We start from the raw sequence: 15,537 nt of genomic DNA, 5'->3' as shown, positions 1-15,537 counted from the left end.
AAATGGTTCCATGATAAATGGGGCATCCATAATGCGCTGCTATGATTGCAACTTCAGGTCTCCAGCATGGCGGCGACAGATGGGACGAGTTCCATTATGTATCTGGTGAAACACCCAAAAATTCTGCCTGACACAGCTTGTTTGATAAGGGGACCATGTATGGAGGCAGTGAACTAGTAGTAGATTAAAGGTGCTGCAGATAAAACTATGTTAGTTGTTAGTTGTTAGTTTCGCCTGTCCAAGCCCCTGTCTCTCGGCTCCTCCCCAAACAGCACTTCTAAGAACCTTTTGTATAAGATCAAGTGTAGTACTGTTCTTAAAAGTTTGGGTTATGGCGGGTGAGGAGAATGTAAAAAGATGCGCAAGAAGCGCTGAAATAATATCGGTAAATGATAAAAGTTTGCCAGTATATTTTGTGGATTACACAGCAGGGTGGCGACAAAGTTAACAAGTTTGATGTAGAAGCCATGAAAACAACCCAAAATTCTGCCTGACACAGCTTGTTTGAAAAGGGGATGATGTATGGAGGCAGCTATATGGACGACTTTTCTCGGCAGCTATGGAGATGACGTGTGGAGGTAGCAATGGAGAAAACGTGTGGAGGCAGCTAAAACGACGATGTGTGGAGACTGCTATGGAGACAATTTAATTTGGATAGTGCCTGTATGTGGCAGTCCAAAAAAGTTTTCAAACCAGAGGAGCAGGTAGGTGGCCCTCCAGAAAAATTAAATAGATTGAGTGCCTGTATGTGGCACTCCCAAAAATTGTTTAAAACAGAGGACCGGGTAGGTGGCCCTCCAGAAAAATTAAATACATAGAGTAATATAGCTAGAGCCAGTTGGCCCTGGCAAAAAATAGCCAGTTTCCTCTGCCTTAGTGTACAAGGAGGAGGAGAAGGAGGAAAATGAGGAGGAGGAGTGCATACGTTATTCAGGTTGAGCTTCTTTCACCTGGTGGAGAATGGAAATCCTGAGAAATCCAGGCTTGATTCATCTTGATAAGCGTCAGCCTGTCAGCGCTATCAGTCAACAGGTGTGTACGCTTATCGATAATGATGCCACCAGCTGCACTGAAAACCCGCTCGGACAACACGCTAGGAACTTCCAGGGCAGGCAGGAACTTCCAAGGCGTACAGCGCCAGTTTGTGCCACATGTCCAGCTTTGAAACCCAGTAGTTGTAGGGAGCTGTGTGATCATTTAGGACGATGGTATGGTCAGCTACGTACTCCCTCACCATCTTTCTGTAAAGATCAGCCCTACTCTGCCGAGACTGGGGACAGCTGACAGTGTCTTGCTGGTGTGACATAAAACTGGCAAAGGCCTTGTAAAGCGTACCCCTGCCAGTGCTGGACAAGCTGCCTGCTCGCCTACTCTCCCTCGCTGCTTGTCCCGCAGAAGTACGCCTTCTGCCGCTAGCGCTGTCAGAAGGGAAATACTGTTTCAGCTTGTGCACCAGGGCCTGCTGGTATTCATGCATTCTCACACTCCTTTCCTCTCCAGGGATGAGAGTGGAAAGATTTTGCTTGTACCTTGGGTCCAGGAGAGTGAATACCCAGTAATCAGTGCCGGAATAAATTCTTTGAACGCGAGGGTCACGGGATAGGCAGCCTAGCATGAAATCTGCCATATGCGCCAGAGTACCAACGCGTAAGAATTCACTCCCCTCACTGGCCTGACTCTCCATTTCCTCCTCCTCCAACTCCTCCAACTCCTCTTCTTCTGCCCATACACCCTGAACAGTAAAGGAGTGAACAATGCTCCCCTCTTCTGTCTCGCCAACATTCTCCTCCTCTTCCTCCTCATCCTCCTCCACCTTCTCCGATATGCGCTGAGAAACAGACCTGAGGGTAACAAGGGAATCTTCTTGCCCTGTCTCTTGTGACGAGCGCAAAACTTCCGACTTCATGCTGACCAAGAGTTTTTCAACAGGCCAAGCAGCGGGATGGTGAGGCTGATGATGGCGGCATCGCCACTGACCATCTGTGTTGACTCCTCAAAGTTACTCAGCACCTGACAGATATCAGACATCCACGTCCACTCCTCATTGTAGACTTGAGGAAGCTGACTGACCTGACTACCAGTTCTGGTGGAAGTTGACATCTGGCAGTCTACAATCGCTCTGCGCTGCTGGTAAACTCTGGATAACATGGTTAATGTTGAATTCCACCTCGTGGGCATGTCGCACAACAGACGGTGAGCGGGCAGTTGGAGGCGGCGCTGCGCTGCCCTGAGAGTGGCTGTGCTGGACTTCCTGAAATGCGCACAGATGCGGCGCACCTTCGTGAGCAAATCAGACAGATTGGGGTATGTCTTGAGGAAACGCTGAACTATGAGATTTAACACATGGGCCAGGCATGGCACATGTGTCAGTCTGCCGAGTTGCAGAGCCGCCACCAGGTTACGGCCGTTGTCACACACAACCATGCCTGGCTTCAGGTTCAGCGGTGCCAGCCACAGATCAGTCTGCGACGTGATGCCCTGTAATAGCTCTTGGGCGGTGTCTCTTTTATCGCCTAGGCTCAGCAGTTTGAGCATTGCCTGCTGTCGCTTAGCGACGGCACTGCTGCTGTGCCTAGAGCTACCGACTGATGGCGCCATGCCCACGGATGGTAATTCGGAGGAGGAGGGGTGGGAGGAGGAGGAGGCATAGTAGGCCTGAGAGACCTGGACCATGGTAGGCCCCCTCAATCCTCGGCGTCGGCAGTATATGACCAGCCCCAGGGTCAGACTCGGTCCCAGCCTCCACCAAGTTAACCCAATGTGCCGTGAGCAATATATAGTGGCCATGCCCGGCAGCACTCGTCCACGTGTCCGTGGTCAGGTGGACCTTGTCAGAAACGGCGTTGGTCAGGGCACGGATGATGTTGTCTGACACGTGCTGGTGCAGGGCTGGGACGGCACATCGGGAAAAGTATTGGCGGCTGGGGAACGAATAACGATGGGCGGCCGCCGCCATGAGGTTGCTAAAGACCTCGGTCTCTACCAGCCTATAGGACAGCATCTCCAGGCTAAGTAATCTGGAGATGTGGACGTTGAGGGCTTGGGCGTGTGGGTGGGTTGCGCTATACTTCCTTTTGCGCTCCAGCGTCTGGGGTATGGAGAGCTGAACGCTGCGCATGGAGACATTGGTGGATGCTGTGGAGAATCGTGGAGGCGAAGATGTGGTTTTCGCACGGGAGGTGTTTGTGCCGGGGTCCTCGGCAGGGGGCTGACTAGCAGAGGCAGCAGATAACACCGGGGAAGGAGCAGTGGTGTGCCCGGCTGGAGGTGAACGGGCTTGGTGCCATTGAGTGGGGTGTTTATCATTCATATGCCTGCGCATACTGGTGGTAGTTAAGCTAGTAGTGGAGGAGCCCCTGCTGATCTTGGTGTGGCACAGGTTGCACACCACAGTCCGTCGGTCATCCGGTGTTTCTTTAAAAAACCTCCAGACTTCTGAAAATCTAGCCCTCGCCACGGGAGCTTGACTACATGAAACATTTGGCGCTGATGCACCAGCTCTGGCCCTACCTCTCCGTCTGACCCCACCACTGCCTCTTCCAACCTGTTCTCGTTGAGGACTCGCCTCCGTCTCAGAAGCACTGTGTTCACCCGGCCTATCAACCCAGCTTGGGTCTGTCACCTCATCATCCTCCGATCCCTCAGTCTGCTCCCCCCTCGGACTTCCTGCCCTGACAACAACTTCACCACTGTCTGACAACCGTGTCTCCTCATTGTCTGACACCTCTTTACACACTTCTTCCACTACGTCAACAATGTCATCATCACCCACAGACTGCGACCGGTGGAAAACATGGGCATCGGAAAAGAGCTCAGCAGCAACCGGACAAGTGGTTTGTGACTCTGGAAAGGGTCCAGAAAACAGTTCCTCAGAGTACGCCGGTTCAAATGCCAAATTTTCCTTGGAGGGGACAGACTGGGGGGAAGGAGGCTGAGGTGGAGGAGCTGGAGGAGTGCTGATTTCGATGACATAGGTGGACTGCATGGAAAACTGACTGGTGGACAAATGGCTAGAAGCATTGTCCGCAATCCACGACAACACCTGTTCGCATTGTTCTGGCCTCAACAGTGCTCTACCACGAGTCCCATCAACTTGAGACATGAACCTAGGGAGTGTAGCTCTGCGGCGTTCCCTTGCTCCCTCATCAGCAGGTGGTGTCTCACCCCGCCCAGGACCACGCCCTCTGACCCCTGCAGTAGTTGGACGCCCACGTCCATGCCCTCGTCCTCTACCCCTAGCCCTCAGGTTCAACATTTTCAAAATTAAAGTGTAAACTGAAATTTTTTTGGATTTTTTTGTGTGTTTTTTTTTTTTAACAAAACGATGCTATCCTATTGCTATGGCTAGTTTCTAACCTACACAACTGGATTTTGTGCTGTGCCCGATGACTTTGAGTTATAAAAAAAAATTAAAGTAAAAAATTAAATCAGCAGACTGTGCCTAATTCAATCAAACCCCTAATAAATTGTCCCACTTAGGTGTTTGAGATGTGTGTGTCACTAAGAGCTGAATATAACGTTCGCAAGTCTCCCTGAAAATTCCTCACAATATGGTACTAGCTGCACTACTAGTGCCAGCAAGGCCAGCCACAAGCAAATCAACAAAAAAAATAAAATATAACGCTATTTTAGCCCTAACAAGGGCTGTTGGGTTCTTGTAGAATCACTCCGGCTAACACTATTCTAATATAACACCCTAACGCTATCCCTGACCAGCAGCAGCTCTCTCCCTAGCGGCATCCAGACACAGAATGATCCGAGCAGCGCGGGCAGGGGCTAGTTTATTCCAGGGTCACCTGATCAGGCCAGCCAACCACTGCTATTGACGTGTAAGGGTACGACGTCATGCTGGGTGGAGTGCAGAGTCTCCTGGCTTGTGATTGGCTCTGTTTCTGGCCGCCAAAAATCAAAACGGCGGGAGATGCCATTTTCTCGAGCTGGTGAAGTATTCGTCCGAGCAACGAGCAGTTACGAGTACGCTAATGCTTGAATGAGCATCAAGCTCGGACGAATGTGTTCACTCATCTCTACTATGGGCTCATAGACACAGCTGATGACTCCTCAGAGAAGAATGGAGATGGCCAACACAAGCGATACTCAGGTGTGGTGCTGCTTGTGATAGAAAGCAGCCATGTTTATCAACCTTGAGACAACCCTTTTCTTCCTCCACCATTTCTTACAGTCCCTCCACTGTTATCGATAATAGGAAACAACAATCTCCATCAAGTCATCCTGCTATCTTCCAACACTTCAATAAAGACCTGGCCATGCTGCTTGTAGAATCTTAGACAACATATGGCACATGCTCAGATGTCATGGAGGACATCTGGCCACCACTATTCCTTAAAATCTCAAATAAAGGTGTTTCTGCCCAATAGAGTGCAGAGGGTGTCGGCAGTAATTCTGCATTGACGTCACTGATCATTTTGCCCTTCTTGTCATCAGTCAGTGTCCTCTTTTAATCGGTCATTAATCCATCAGTATTGCTAAAGCCAAAAACAAACAGGAGTTGATCCAAAACAGAGATGACCCGTAAATGGGATACTTGCATGTCCCCTGTGTTCTGTATCCACTGCTGCTTTTGTCTTTCAATCCTGAAGCTTTTTATTCCTTCTGACGAATGAAGGGAAAATCCAAACATAGTGGCAACATCATTGAGTGGTGGAGGGTGAAAACAGCATTATGGAGATAACAGGGTGTCCCAGGGAGACAGCGGTCGGTTGGCAGCAGCATGAGTAGGCTGCAGAGCGGCACAATGACAAATTATGATGGTGGCAGCAACATGGTAGGCCAAAGTGTGGAGGTGGCGGCAGCAGCAGCAGTAGGTCAGAGAGTGGCACAATAACAGTGTGTGTAGTTGTTTGGCAGCAGTATCAGCAGCATGAGGCCAGAGAGTGGCACAATGACAAATTCTGGAGGTGGCAAAAACATGGTAGGCCACAGAGTCGCACAATGACAAAGTTTGGAGGTGGTGGCAGCAGCAGCAGTAGGTCAGAGAGTGGCACAATCACAGTGTGTGTAGTTGGGTGGCAGCAGTAGCAGCATTAGGCCAGAGAGTGGCACAATGACAAATTCTGGTGGTGGCAGCAACATGATAGGCCACAGTGTGGCACAATGACAGAGTTTGGAGTCGCTGGCAGCAGTAGCAGCAGCAGGAGGTCAGAAAGTGGCACAGTTGGAGGTGGGTGACAATTTCAGTCCCTGGTAAAGATGGTGGTTGGCAGATGGAGCAACTGGCAGCAGATGTGTGGCATCAGGCGGGTGGCAGCATCAGAATAGTGGCTTAGGGAGGTAGTTAGAATCCAGACTCATTTTTCAACATTTGGGGGAGGCGTCATCGTTGATCTAATCTGATTTAGAAGGCATTGGTGTGTATAAATCCTGGCTGATCCACGCCTGATTCACCTTGACAAAGGTCAGTCTCTCCACATTACGGACAAGCGGGTTCTCCTTGGGGTAACGATGGCCCCCGCCGCAATGAACACCCGCTATGATGCCACACTACTTGCCGGGCAGGACAGCTTCTCTACTGCAAACTCCGCAAGTTGCGGCACACATCAAATTTGGCTGCCCAGAAGTGCAGGGGATCCTCTACCTGGGGTGGTAGATTGCTCTCCAAGTAGGCCACCACCTACTGGTGGTGGATCTGCTCCATGTCCTGCTACTGAGGTCTGAGGGGCTCCAGGCTCCTTTATCACCTAGGGAACCCAGAGGCCCTTAGGCTCATTTGCATAATTATACCTTTTATTGGGAAAACAAGAACATAAGAAGCTAAAAGAAGAGCAGATCCTGCCAGAGGGAGCGCACACCAGTATGTCAGTGTGCTGGATGTACAATCCTTCATCTAGGTGGTAGATTTCCTTTAAGGTATGAACTGTACCAAATATAACAACACAAATTAGAATTTAATATGAGAAAATCAGAAGCAAAATATTATTGGCAGGGAAATAGGATGGAGTGACTATTAGAAAACTAAATTAAAAATAGCAAATTCAAACCAAAAAGACCATAAATATTTGACAAAAATAATCATAAAATCCTGCACCGTCCAGCTATTGCCTATACCTATGCAGATTACGATGAAAAACTCATTACATAACCTAGAAGATGATGCTCACGCCCCTCAGCCAACACATGAGTCACACATTTTGGGTCTTCAAATCTTGTATATGTTTAATAAATAACATTAAAAAAATGTCTTGGATATAGAATGAATATTATACCCTGGTAAACTGGGAAATTTTGCAGTCAATGACACTGGATTTCTCATTAGATTTCACAACTGAAAGGAAGATTTTCACAGGAAATTTGGGTCCTGACCTTAAAAACCTGGTTCAGTCACACGAGAGCCAGGAAAAAAGTCAGAACAGATGGATTTTCCAAACTTTTCCAAAATTTAGAAGTTGGCCTTATGAATTGATTGCTACGCTTCCTGAAAAGTCTTACTTCCCTGAATTTTACCTTGAGTTACATTTTACTGAATAATTTACCTTCTCTTGTGTAGGGGAACCTGCCGCCAGAACACTGGTTTTAGCTTCTCCAACGTCCCCACAAAAAATACCAAGTAGATCCAAAAACAGTTTTTATCAGATTTCTGGCTTTTTTCTTTGAAACAATAACTTTAATAAAACTTTACCTGGCTCCCTACCTGGTTGTCCCCTGGGTGTGGCCATCCTTGCTCAAAGTAAGCGCCCCCCCTCCACAAACAGCTCGTCTTCCTGGATTTAGAATTTAAAAAAAACCCTCCCACCTCCCCCGGCTACATTGCTTCTTGCCTCCGACAAATATGAAGTGCAAGAGAAAAAATTATAATGTATATTATGTATATTTGCAGATATATATAAAATCCCAATTCAATGAAGCAGAGGGGTGCAGGTGTAAGAATACAGGTTAGGTCCTTTTCACACAGGGGTTGTGGGGACGTTCTGTGTATAAACCCAAGGGATATACATCACTATAGACGCCTACAGCGTCAATGCATGGCTCTATTGCCAGCGCTCTTGATCATGTCATCACATTGCGTCTTCTGACAATAGAGCCGTGCATTAATGCGGAGGTGAAGGAAGAAAAAACAGCAACAGGGGAACGGGGAAGGTGAGCATTGGAATGTTGTTGGTTTTTTTAGTTTTGCTGAGAAAGGGGACGTAGGAAGCAAGGAGTGGGGGTAGCTACAGGAAAGGGGACATTGAAGGAGGGAGCGGTTACAGAAAATGGAACATTGGAATGGGGCAGCTAAAGGAAAGAGGACATTGGAACTGGGGAGAGGGCAACTACAGGAAAGAGGACAAAGGAAGCAGGGAAAGCATCAAACAGGAAAAGGGACAGTATAAGTGGGGGGTCTCTCTAGGAGATGGGACAATATAAGCTAGGCACACAGGGAGTCACGATGGGGAGTGCCAACATACCTTTTTGGCTTGACCCCAGATGCCATCCCACTGGTCACTGGAGAAAAATTTATGCTCACAGCCGGTCCCTGGCAAAAAAAAGGTTGGAGACCACTACTTTATGGCACCTGGTCAAGATGACGTAAGCACAAAGTGTCTGACCGCACCGTAACCGTGCAGTGCAAAAAATGGGACATGTCCTATATTCTGCCATAATATGGCGTTTGTTGCTTGGTTTCAATGTAAAGGAGAGGGGAGAGGATCGCTCACCCCTCCTCTCTCCTGGACCGGCTATATGCTTGGATTTGTAAGTAAGATCAAACTTAGCTTCCACATACAAAGTAGGCAATGTTCAGAGTGATGAGGACTTTCCATTTTAGCATTCAGGCTCACCCCTACCGATAAAACAATTGGGTGCAGGAGCATAAGCCACGGGTATTTCAGCCGGTGCCAGCAGGTGGTATCGCCAGGTGTTTGGTTACAGTTACCACATTCTGCAAACCCAAAGCTGAACGTGTGCGCTGGTTAAAAACACCAACTGTACTGCAGCCTCGGGGTTCCTGCCATTGTCCAGTTGTAGTTGGTGAGCGATTTGCAGCTTGATGCTGATCAGAACCTCCACCATGTGGCTTCTCGAGCCGGGCATATCAAGTGTAAAACAGCTCAGAAGAAGTAGAGGCCCTCTGCCCTCATCATGTTGGTGGAGATGACAATTAGGAAATACACAGAAGAAATGGAAATTTGCAAATTGGAGTCAACAGCACCCGGGCTTACTGAAGCAATGCTTCTCACTCCTGTCACACAAGACATTGGCCCTGAGTGACATAGAAGGCACATGTTGGCTTATTTGCTCTGTGTATGAATTGTAGAAAGCTCCATGCCACACAGCATCAATCCCAAAGAGTGGAGCATCTTCTCCAGTCCTTAGGAGTATAATGGGCAGAAACGCCTTTATTTGAGATTTTAAGGAATAGTGGCGGCCAGATGTCCTCCATCACATCCGAGCATGTGCCATATGTTGTCTATGGTTCTACAAGCAGCTTGGCCAGGTCTACATTGAAGTGTTGGAGGACACCAGGATGACTTGATGGAGATTGTTGTTTTCTATTATGGATAACAGTGGAGGGACTGTAAGAAACGGCAGAGGAAGAAAAGGTTTGTCTCAAGGTGGATAACCATGGCTGCTCTCTTTCACAAGCAGCACCGCACCTGAGCATCGCTTGTGCTGGTCATCTCCATTCTTCTCTGAGGAGTCATCAGCTGTGTCTATGAGCCCATAGCAATACATGGAGCCATGAGAAAAAGCCACGGCCGTATCACAGGTGGAAAAAATGTGCATCGGGGTAAATGTGACTATTCTAATATAATTTGGTAGAAAACATATAGAACCTTTTTCCCTTTCCCTCCGGCTCTGCTTGTGTATTATCCTGACGTGTTGGGTAACTGGAAGCTTTGTGATTGTGTAATCTTTACATGAGAAATAAGCAAAAAACTTACAGTAATATGTGAACTTCCACTGAAGTTTAGTTTTTCTTGTTTATCCCCCCCCCCCTACAAAAATCTATTTTCTGTATACATTAGGTTAATAATTAATATTACAAGTATTTCTGGTAAGAGGATGTCTTAAAAAAGGTAAAAAAATCTCGGCTATATATTTGGGACACAAATTCAGAAGGAGATTCCATTCACCTTTAGCTGTCGGAGCTGATCCAAAGTTCAACTTCAGAAGATGTTCTCTGCCGTCCTAATATCATTACTGATCCAGGCAACAATTACCACAGGACAATGGATTTCAGTTGGCAACGGTGGTCCTTGGGGTGACTGGGGATCTCGGCAGTGGTGTCCACCTAGGACTGTAGCGAGAGGATTCAGCTTAAGGGTAAAGTATTATAACAGAAATCTGATGAGAGGAGTGGATAGTGGTGGTGGTGGGGAGAAGCCTCAGTGGGGATCCCTCTATCACCTATAACTTGGTAACGTCTCAGCTTCTCTAGAACACAGATTCTGAACAAATTGGGGTCTATGTTGCAAAGTGTAAATCAACAAAGGTTTGACCATCAGAATGTCTTTGTTTTTAGGTGGAACGTCCACTTGGATCTGACGGAGATGATACTGCCCTGAATGCAATCAGACTTTACTGCGCTTCACCATCAACTAGAGATACACAGGAAACAATCACATCTTCCGAGAGCAGGTAAGTCCAAACACTTATGTATTTTAAGATTTATTTGTTTTGGGTTTAGGATATTTCTGATATTCTCTGTGCTCCTGAAGGGTCCTACTAGGATAACTGTCTTATTATTATATTCCACTCTCTAAACTCTCTCCTCTTCAATCTATTCTTAATGCAGCAGCCAGGCTCGTCTTTCAGGCCAAACGCTACACGGATGCCTCCAGTTTGTGCCAATCACTGCACTGGCTACCTGTCTCCTTCCGTATTCACTTTAAAATAATAACCCTCATCCACAAAGCTCTGAATAATGCTGCACCTCCCTATCTCTCTTCTCTCATCTCAGTCTATCGCCCTTCCCGTGCTCTTCGATCTGCTAGTGACAATAGATTAATCTCTACCTTAATTCAAACCTCCCATGCACGTCTCCAGGACTTCTCCCGAGTTGCACCAATTCTCTGGAATGCCCTTCCCCAGACTCTGAGACTAATACCCACCCTCCAAAGCTTCAAACCTGCTCTTAAAACCCATCTCTTTAGGCAAGCCTATCACACTCGCTAACCGCATGAAATGTCAACTCTCCCTTTACTAATCCATCCTATGTACTATCCCATCTGTTATCTGGCAAACAGCTGATATATACCAAGCTCCAGGCTTCTCTGCAGTCTTTTTCACCTAGGACCCTGTAAATAAGATGGCGGCTGATGGCTGGTTCAAGCAGCAACATCGTTGTTTAGTAAATTATTTATTAAATTATTTTATATTGTTCCCTTATATAGAATGGCTGGACCATTTTACAACCTCTTGTGTCCCCCCTCCCTCATCCTCATAGTCTGTAAGCTCTTGTGAGCAGGGCCCTCACTCCTATTGTTCCATATGACTGTTTGTTCTTTGTAATGTAATATATTTGTATATGTCCCCTATGATTTGTAAAGCGCTACGGAATTTGATGGCGCTATATAAATAAAGATTATTATTATATTATTATTATTATAGCAACTGGGTATCACTTAGACTCCGGTCCCAGGAGTCGACTTACGTCATAGTCCACGGTGGTCCAGTGATTCCAGTACCCCTCGTGCCTGACACCCAGCCAATTCTATGGACTCACATAGACGTCCATAGGACTGTTGTTTGCGTCCTAAAAATTGCACTTGTCATGAGCAGATAACCTGAGAAATAGAAACATGTCATCTTCTATAACTCACAATGAGCAAGTGCAATACTGCAGAAGGAGGCAAAGTGTTTCCAACCTTCTCCTTCTGCTCACCTACCTTAGATGTTCTCTGACAGCCGCTGTTAGTCATTTCTCATGTTTAAAAATGTCTTGTATGACAAATAACCTTATCTTTGGTCTGTCTTTGCAGTTGGGGTGACTGGACTCCTGTTTCTTGGTGTCCCAGTGGACATCTCATGAGCTTCGCATTGCAAGTGGAGCCAAAACAGGGCAATGGAGACGACACAGCAGCCAACAACATCATGATGCAGTGTTCAGACTACACTGTTCTTACAGGAAAAGGGGGCTACTGGGGAACTTTTGGCGGCTGGAGTGGGACTTGCCCTTCTGGGATCTGCGGTATCCAAACCAGAGTGGAAGGAAAACAGGGGCGTGGAGATGACACCGCTCTCAATGATGTCAAGTTTGGATGTTGTTGAACTATAAAAGACCTCAATAAAGTTTAAACTTAAAGTGAAACTTTGTGTCTTCTGAGATGTCCACATGGTAGTAAATAATCCAATTTCTATTCGTTATGAACTTGTGTTAAGACCCGACCATATGCTTCATTATAATTGGTAAGATACGGACTCCTCTGTCTCCTCTGACTGAAGATATTGTGGGAGGAGATCAGGAGACCCTCTTGTCTCACAATAAATGAAACCGCAATAAAAGGAGGTTGCTATGGACTATGGACCATGTCTCATATATATTATGTTATATTATATTATATATGTTATGTCCAAATTTTCATTTGAAAATATATGTACAAACATTAGTTGTAAAACAATTAATGTTTATCAATATGACGTATTTGCCACAATTTGCCTTAAGGTGCATTATGACAGTGTTTCCCAACCGATGGGTGGGTGAGTATTGAATCAGGTGCTCCACGGCCCAGTCTTGGGTCCCCGGCAAGCTCAGTGTAAAAAAATATCCAATAGTCACCTTCCTCGTTCCCCTTTGAGGTATACATAGTCCCAGTCCCGCCAACTCCAGAACCACCGGTCTCGCAGCTACTATTGACGGAGTTGGGTGCTCAGGAGCGGCTAGAGCGCAGGTATCACACACAGCGCAGTCTGCAGGGTAAGTCAGCAGCCTGGGCTACACTGCACACATGTCATGTATGGAAGCATCCCATGCAGCCGTGTGCCGTCTGAAGTACCCTTTGTGTGCCAGAGAGCTGCGTGCACTTCATGTAATGTAAGATGTTTCTATTTTTATGGGCAGATTTTGCTTAATTTTCACCTATTTAGCACAATTACTGTCCTCTTCTGCACATATTGGGGGTCATGAACTTACCCGGTCATGTTGTGATTAGAGATGAGCGAGCACTAAAATGCTCGGGTACTCGTTATTCGAGACGAACTTTTCCCGATGCTCGAGTGCTTGTCTCGAATAACGAGCCCCATTGAAGTCAATAGGAGACTCGAGCATTTTTCAAGGGGACCAAGGCTCTGCACAGGGAAGCTTGGCCAAACACCTGGGAACCTCAGAAAAGGATGGAAACACCACGGAAATGGACAGGAAACAGCAGGGGCAGCATGCATGGATGCCTCTGAGGCTGCTTAATCGCACCATTATGCCAAAATTATGGGCAACAGCATGGCCATGACAGACTGACCGAATGAGGTTAGATAGCATCTAAAACACCCAATAATTGACCCTGACACTATAGGGGACGGCATGCAGAGGCAGCGGCAGCAGCGGCAGGCTAGAGAGTGGCATGGCGACATACCCTAAATGGACTCATGCTTCAAACCAATGGGTAGCAGAGAGGAACCAAAGGAGGTGATTTCCTATGTGAACAAAAGGTTGACGGTATATTTAGTCGATAACACAGCATGGTGGCGACATAGTGACCAAGTTCCATAACGTATCTGGTGAAACACCCGAAAAATGAGCCTGACACAGCTTTTTTGATAAGGGGACGACATGTGGAGGCAGCCATGGAGACGACTTCGATGATTAAGAGCGACAGTATGGGGCATTCATATTGCGCTGCTATGATTGCAACTTCAGGTCTCCAGCATGGCGCAGACAGATGGGCCGAGTTCCACTATGTATCTGGTGAAACACCTGAAAATTCTGCCCGACACAGCTCGTTTGATAAGGGGATGATGTGCTGCATATCCTCTCGTGCTCCAGCGTCTGGGGTATAGAGAGTTGAAATGAGACATTGGTGTAAGCTGTGGAGGATCGTGGAGGCAAAATGGACAGGAAACAGCAGGGGCAGCATGCATGGATGCCTCTGAGGCTGCCTAATCTTGGGATGGAGCTGGCGGTCCACTGCCAGGCGAGATTTCGCCTGTCCAAGCCCATGTCTCTCGGCTCCTCCCCACCAAAATGGGCCTGGGGGCCAGAAGCGTTTACTTTGAAAAAATTATAATTTTCAAAGCAGGCCGGGTCGTTTGAATATTTCACCTAGGAATAATGGAATAGCATAGTGGTTCTATTTTTAATTGTTTTTACGGAAATGGATCCATGATTAAGAGCAACAGTATGGGGCATCCATATTGCGCTGCTATGATTGCAACTTCAGGTCTCCAGCATGGCGGCGACAGATGGGCCGAGTTCCACTATGTATCTGGTGAAAAACCTGAAAATTCTGCCTGACACAGCTCGTTTGATAAGGGGACGATGTATGGAGGCAGTGAACTAGTAGTAGATTAAAGGTGCTGCAGTTAAAACTATGTTAGTTGGATCTTGAGATGGAGCTGGCGCTCCGCTGCCAGGCGAGCTTTCGCCAATCCAAGCCCCTGTCTCTAGGCTACTCCCCAAACAGCACTTCTAAGAACCTTTTGTATAAGATCAAGTGTAGTAGCGTTCTTATAAGTTTTGGATATGGCGGGTGAGGGGAATGTAAACAGATGCGCAAGAAGCGCTGAAATAATATCGGTAAATGATAAAAGTTTGCCAGTATATTTTGTGGATTACACAGCAGGGTGGCGACAAAGTTAACAAGTTTGATGTGGAATCCATGAAAACAACCCAAAATTCTGCCTGACACAGTTCGTTTGATAAGGAGACCAGACCATGTATGGAGGCAGCTATATGGACGACTTTTGGAGGCAGCTATGGCGATGACGTGTGGAGGTAGCAATGGAGACAACGTGTGGAGCCAGCGAAAAAGACGACATGTGGAGGCTGCTATGGAGACAATTTAATTTGGATAGTGCCTGTATGTGGCAGTCCAAAAAAGTTTTCAAACCAGAGGAGCAGGTAGGTGGCCCTCCAGAAAAATTAAATAGATTGAGTGCCTGTATGTGGCACTCCCAAAAATTAATTAAAACAGAGGACCGGGTAGGTGGCCCTCCAGAAAAATTAAATACATAGAGTGCTATAGCTAATAGCCAGTTTCCTATGCTTCAGTGTACAAAGAGGAGGAGAAGGAGGACAATGAGGAGGAGGAGTGCATACATTATTCAGGTTGAGCTTCTTTCACCTGGTGGAGAATGAAAATCCGGAGAAATCCAGGCTGTATTTATCTTGATAAGCGTCAACCTGTCAGCGCTGTCAGTCGACAGGCGTGTACGCTTATCGGTGATGATGCCACCAGCTGCACTGAAAACCCGCTCGGACAACACGCTAGCGGCAGGGCAGGCAAGAACCTCCAAGGCGTACAGCGCCAGTTCGTGCCACATGTCCAGCTTTGAAACCCAGTAGTTGTAGGGAGCTGTGTGATCATTTAGGACGATGGTATGGTCAGCTACGTACTTCCTCACCATCTTTCTGTAAAGATCAGCCCTACTCTGCCAAGACTGGGG

The 15,537-nt window shown here is 47.1% G+C and overlaps 1 protein-coding gene across 1 annotated transcript; it reads left to right on the top strand.

Annotated features, from left to right (window-relative positions):
- Positions 1 to 10,048: 10,048 nt before the first annotated feature.
- On the top strand, positions 10,049 to 12,225 carry LOC140125809 (vitelline membrane outer layer protein 1 homolog). The gene is made up of 3 exons (XM_072144676.1): positions 10,049 to 10,263; positions 10,463 to 10,578; positions 11,922 to 12,225. The coding sequence occupies exons 1-3, from the start codon at positions 10,114 to 10,116 to the stop codon at positions 12,208 to 12,210; spliced, it is 555 nt and encodes a 184-aa protein (XP_072000777.1). The 5' UTR covers positions 10,049 to 10,113; the 3' UTR covers positions 12,211 to 12,225.
- The last annotated feature ends 3,312 nt before the right edge of the window (positions 12,226 to 15,537 follow it).

The sequence above is a fragment of the Engystomops pustulosus genome, chromosome 4, assembly GCF_040894005.1.
Source record: "Engystomops pustulosus chromosome 4, aEngPut4.maternal, whole genome shotgun sequence".
Lineage (NCBI taxonomy): Eukaryota > Metazoa > Chordata > Amphibia > Anura > Leptodactylidae > Engystomops > Engystomops pustulosus.
This window is presented reverse-complemented; position numbering and strand designations above follow the sequence as displayed.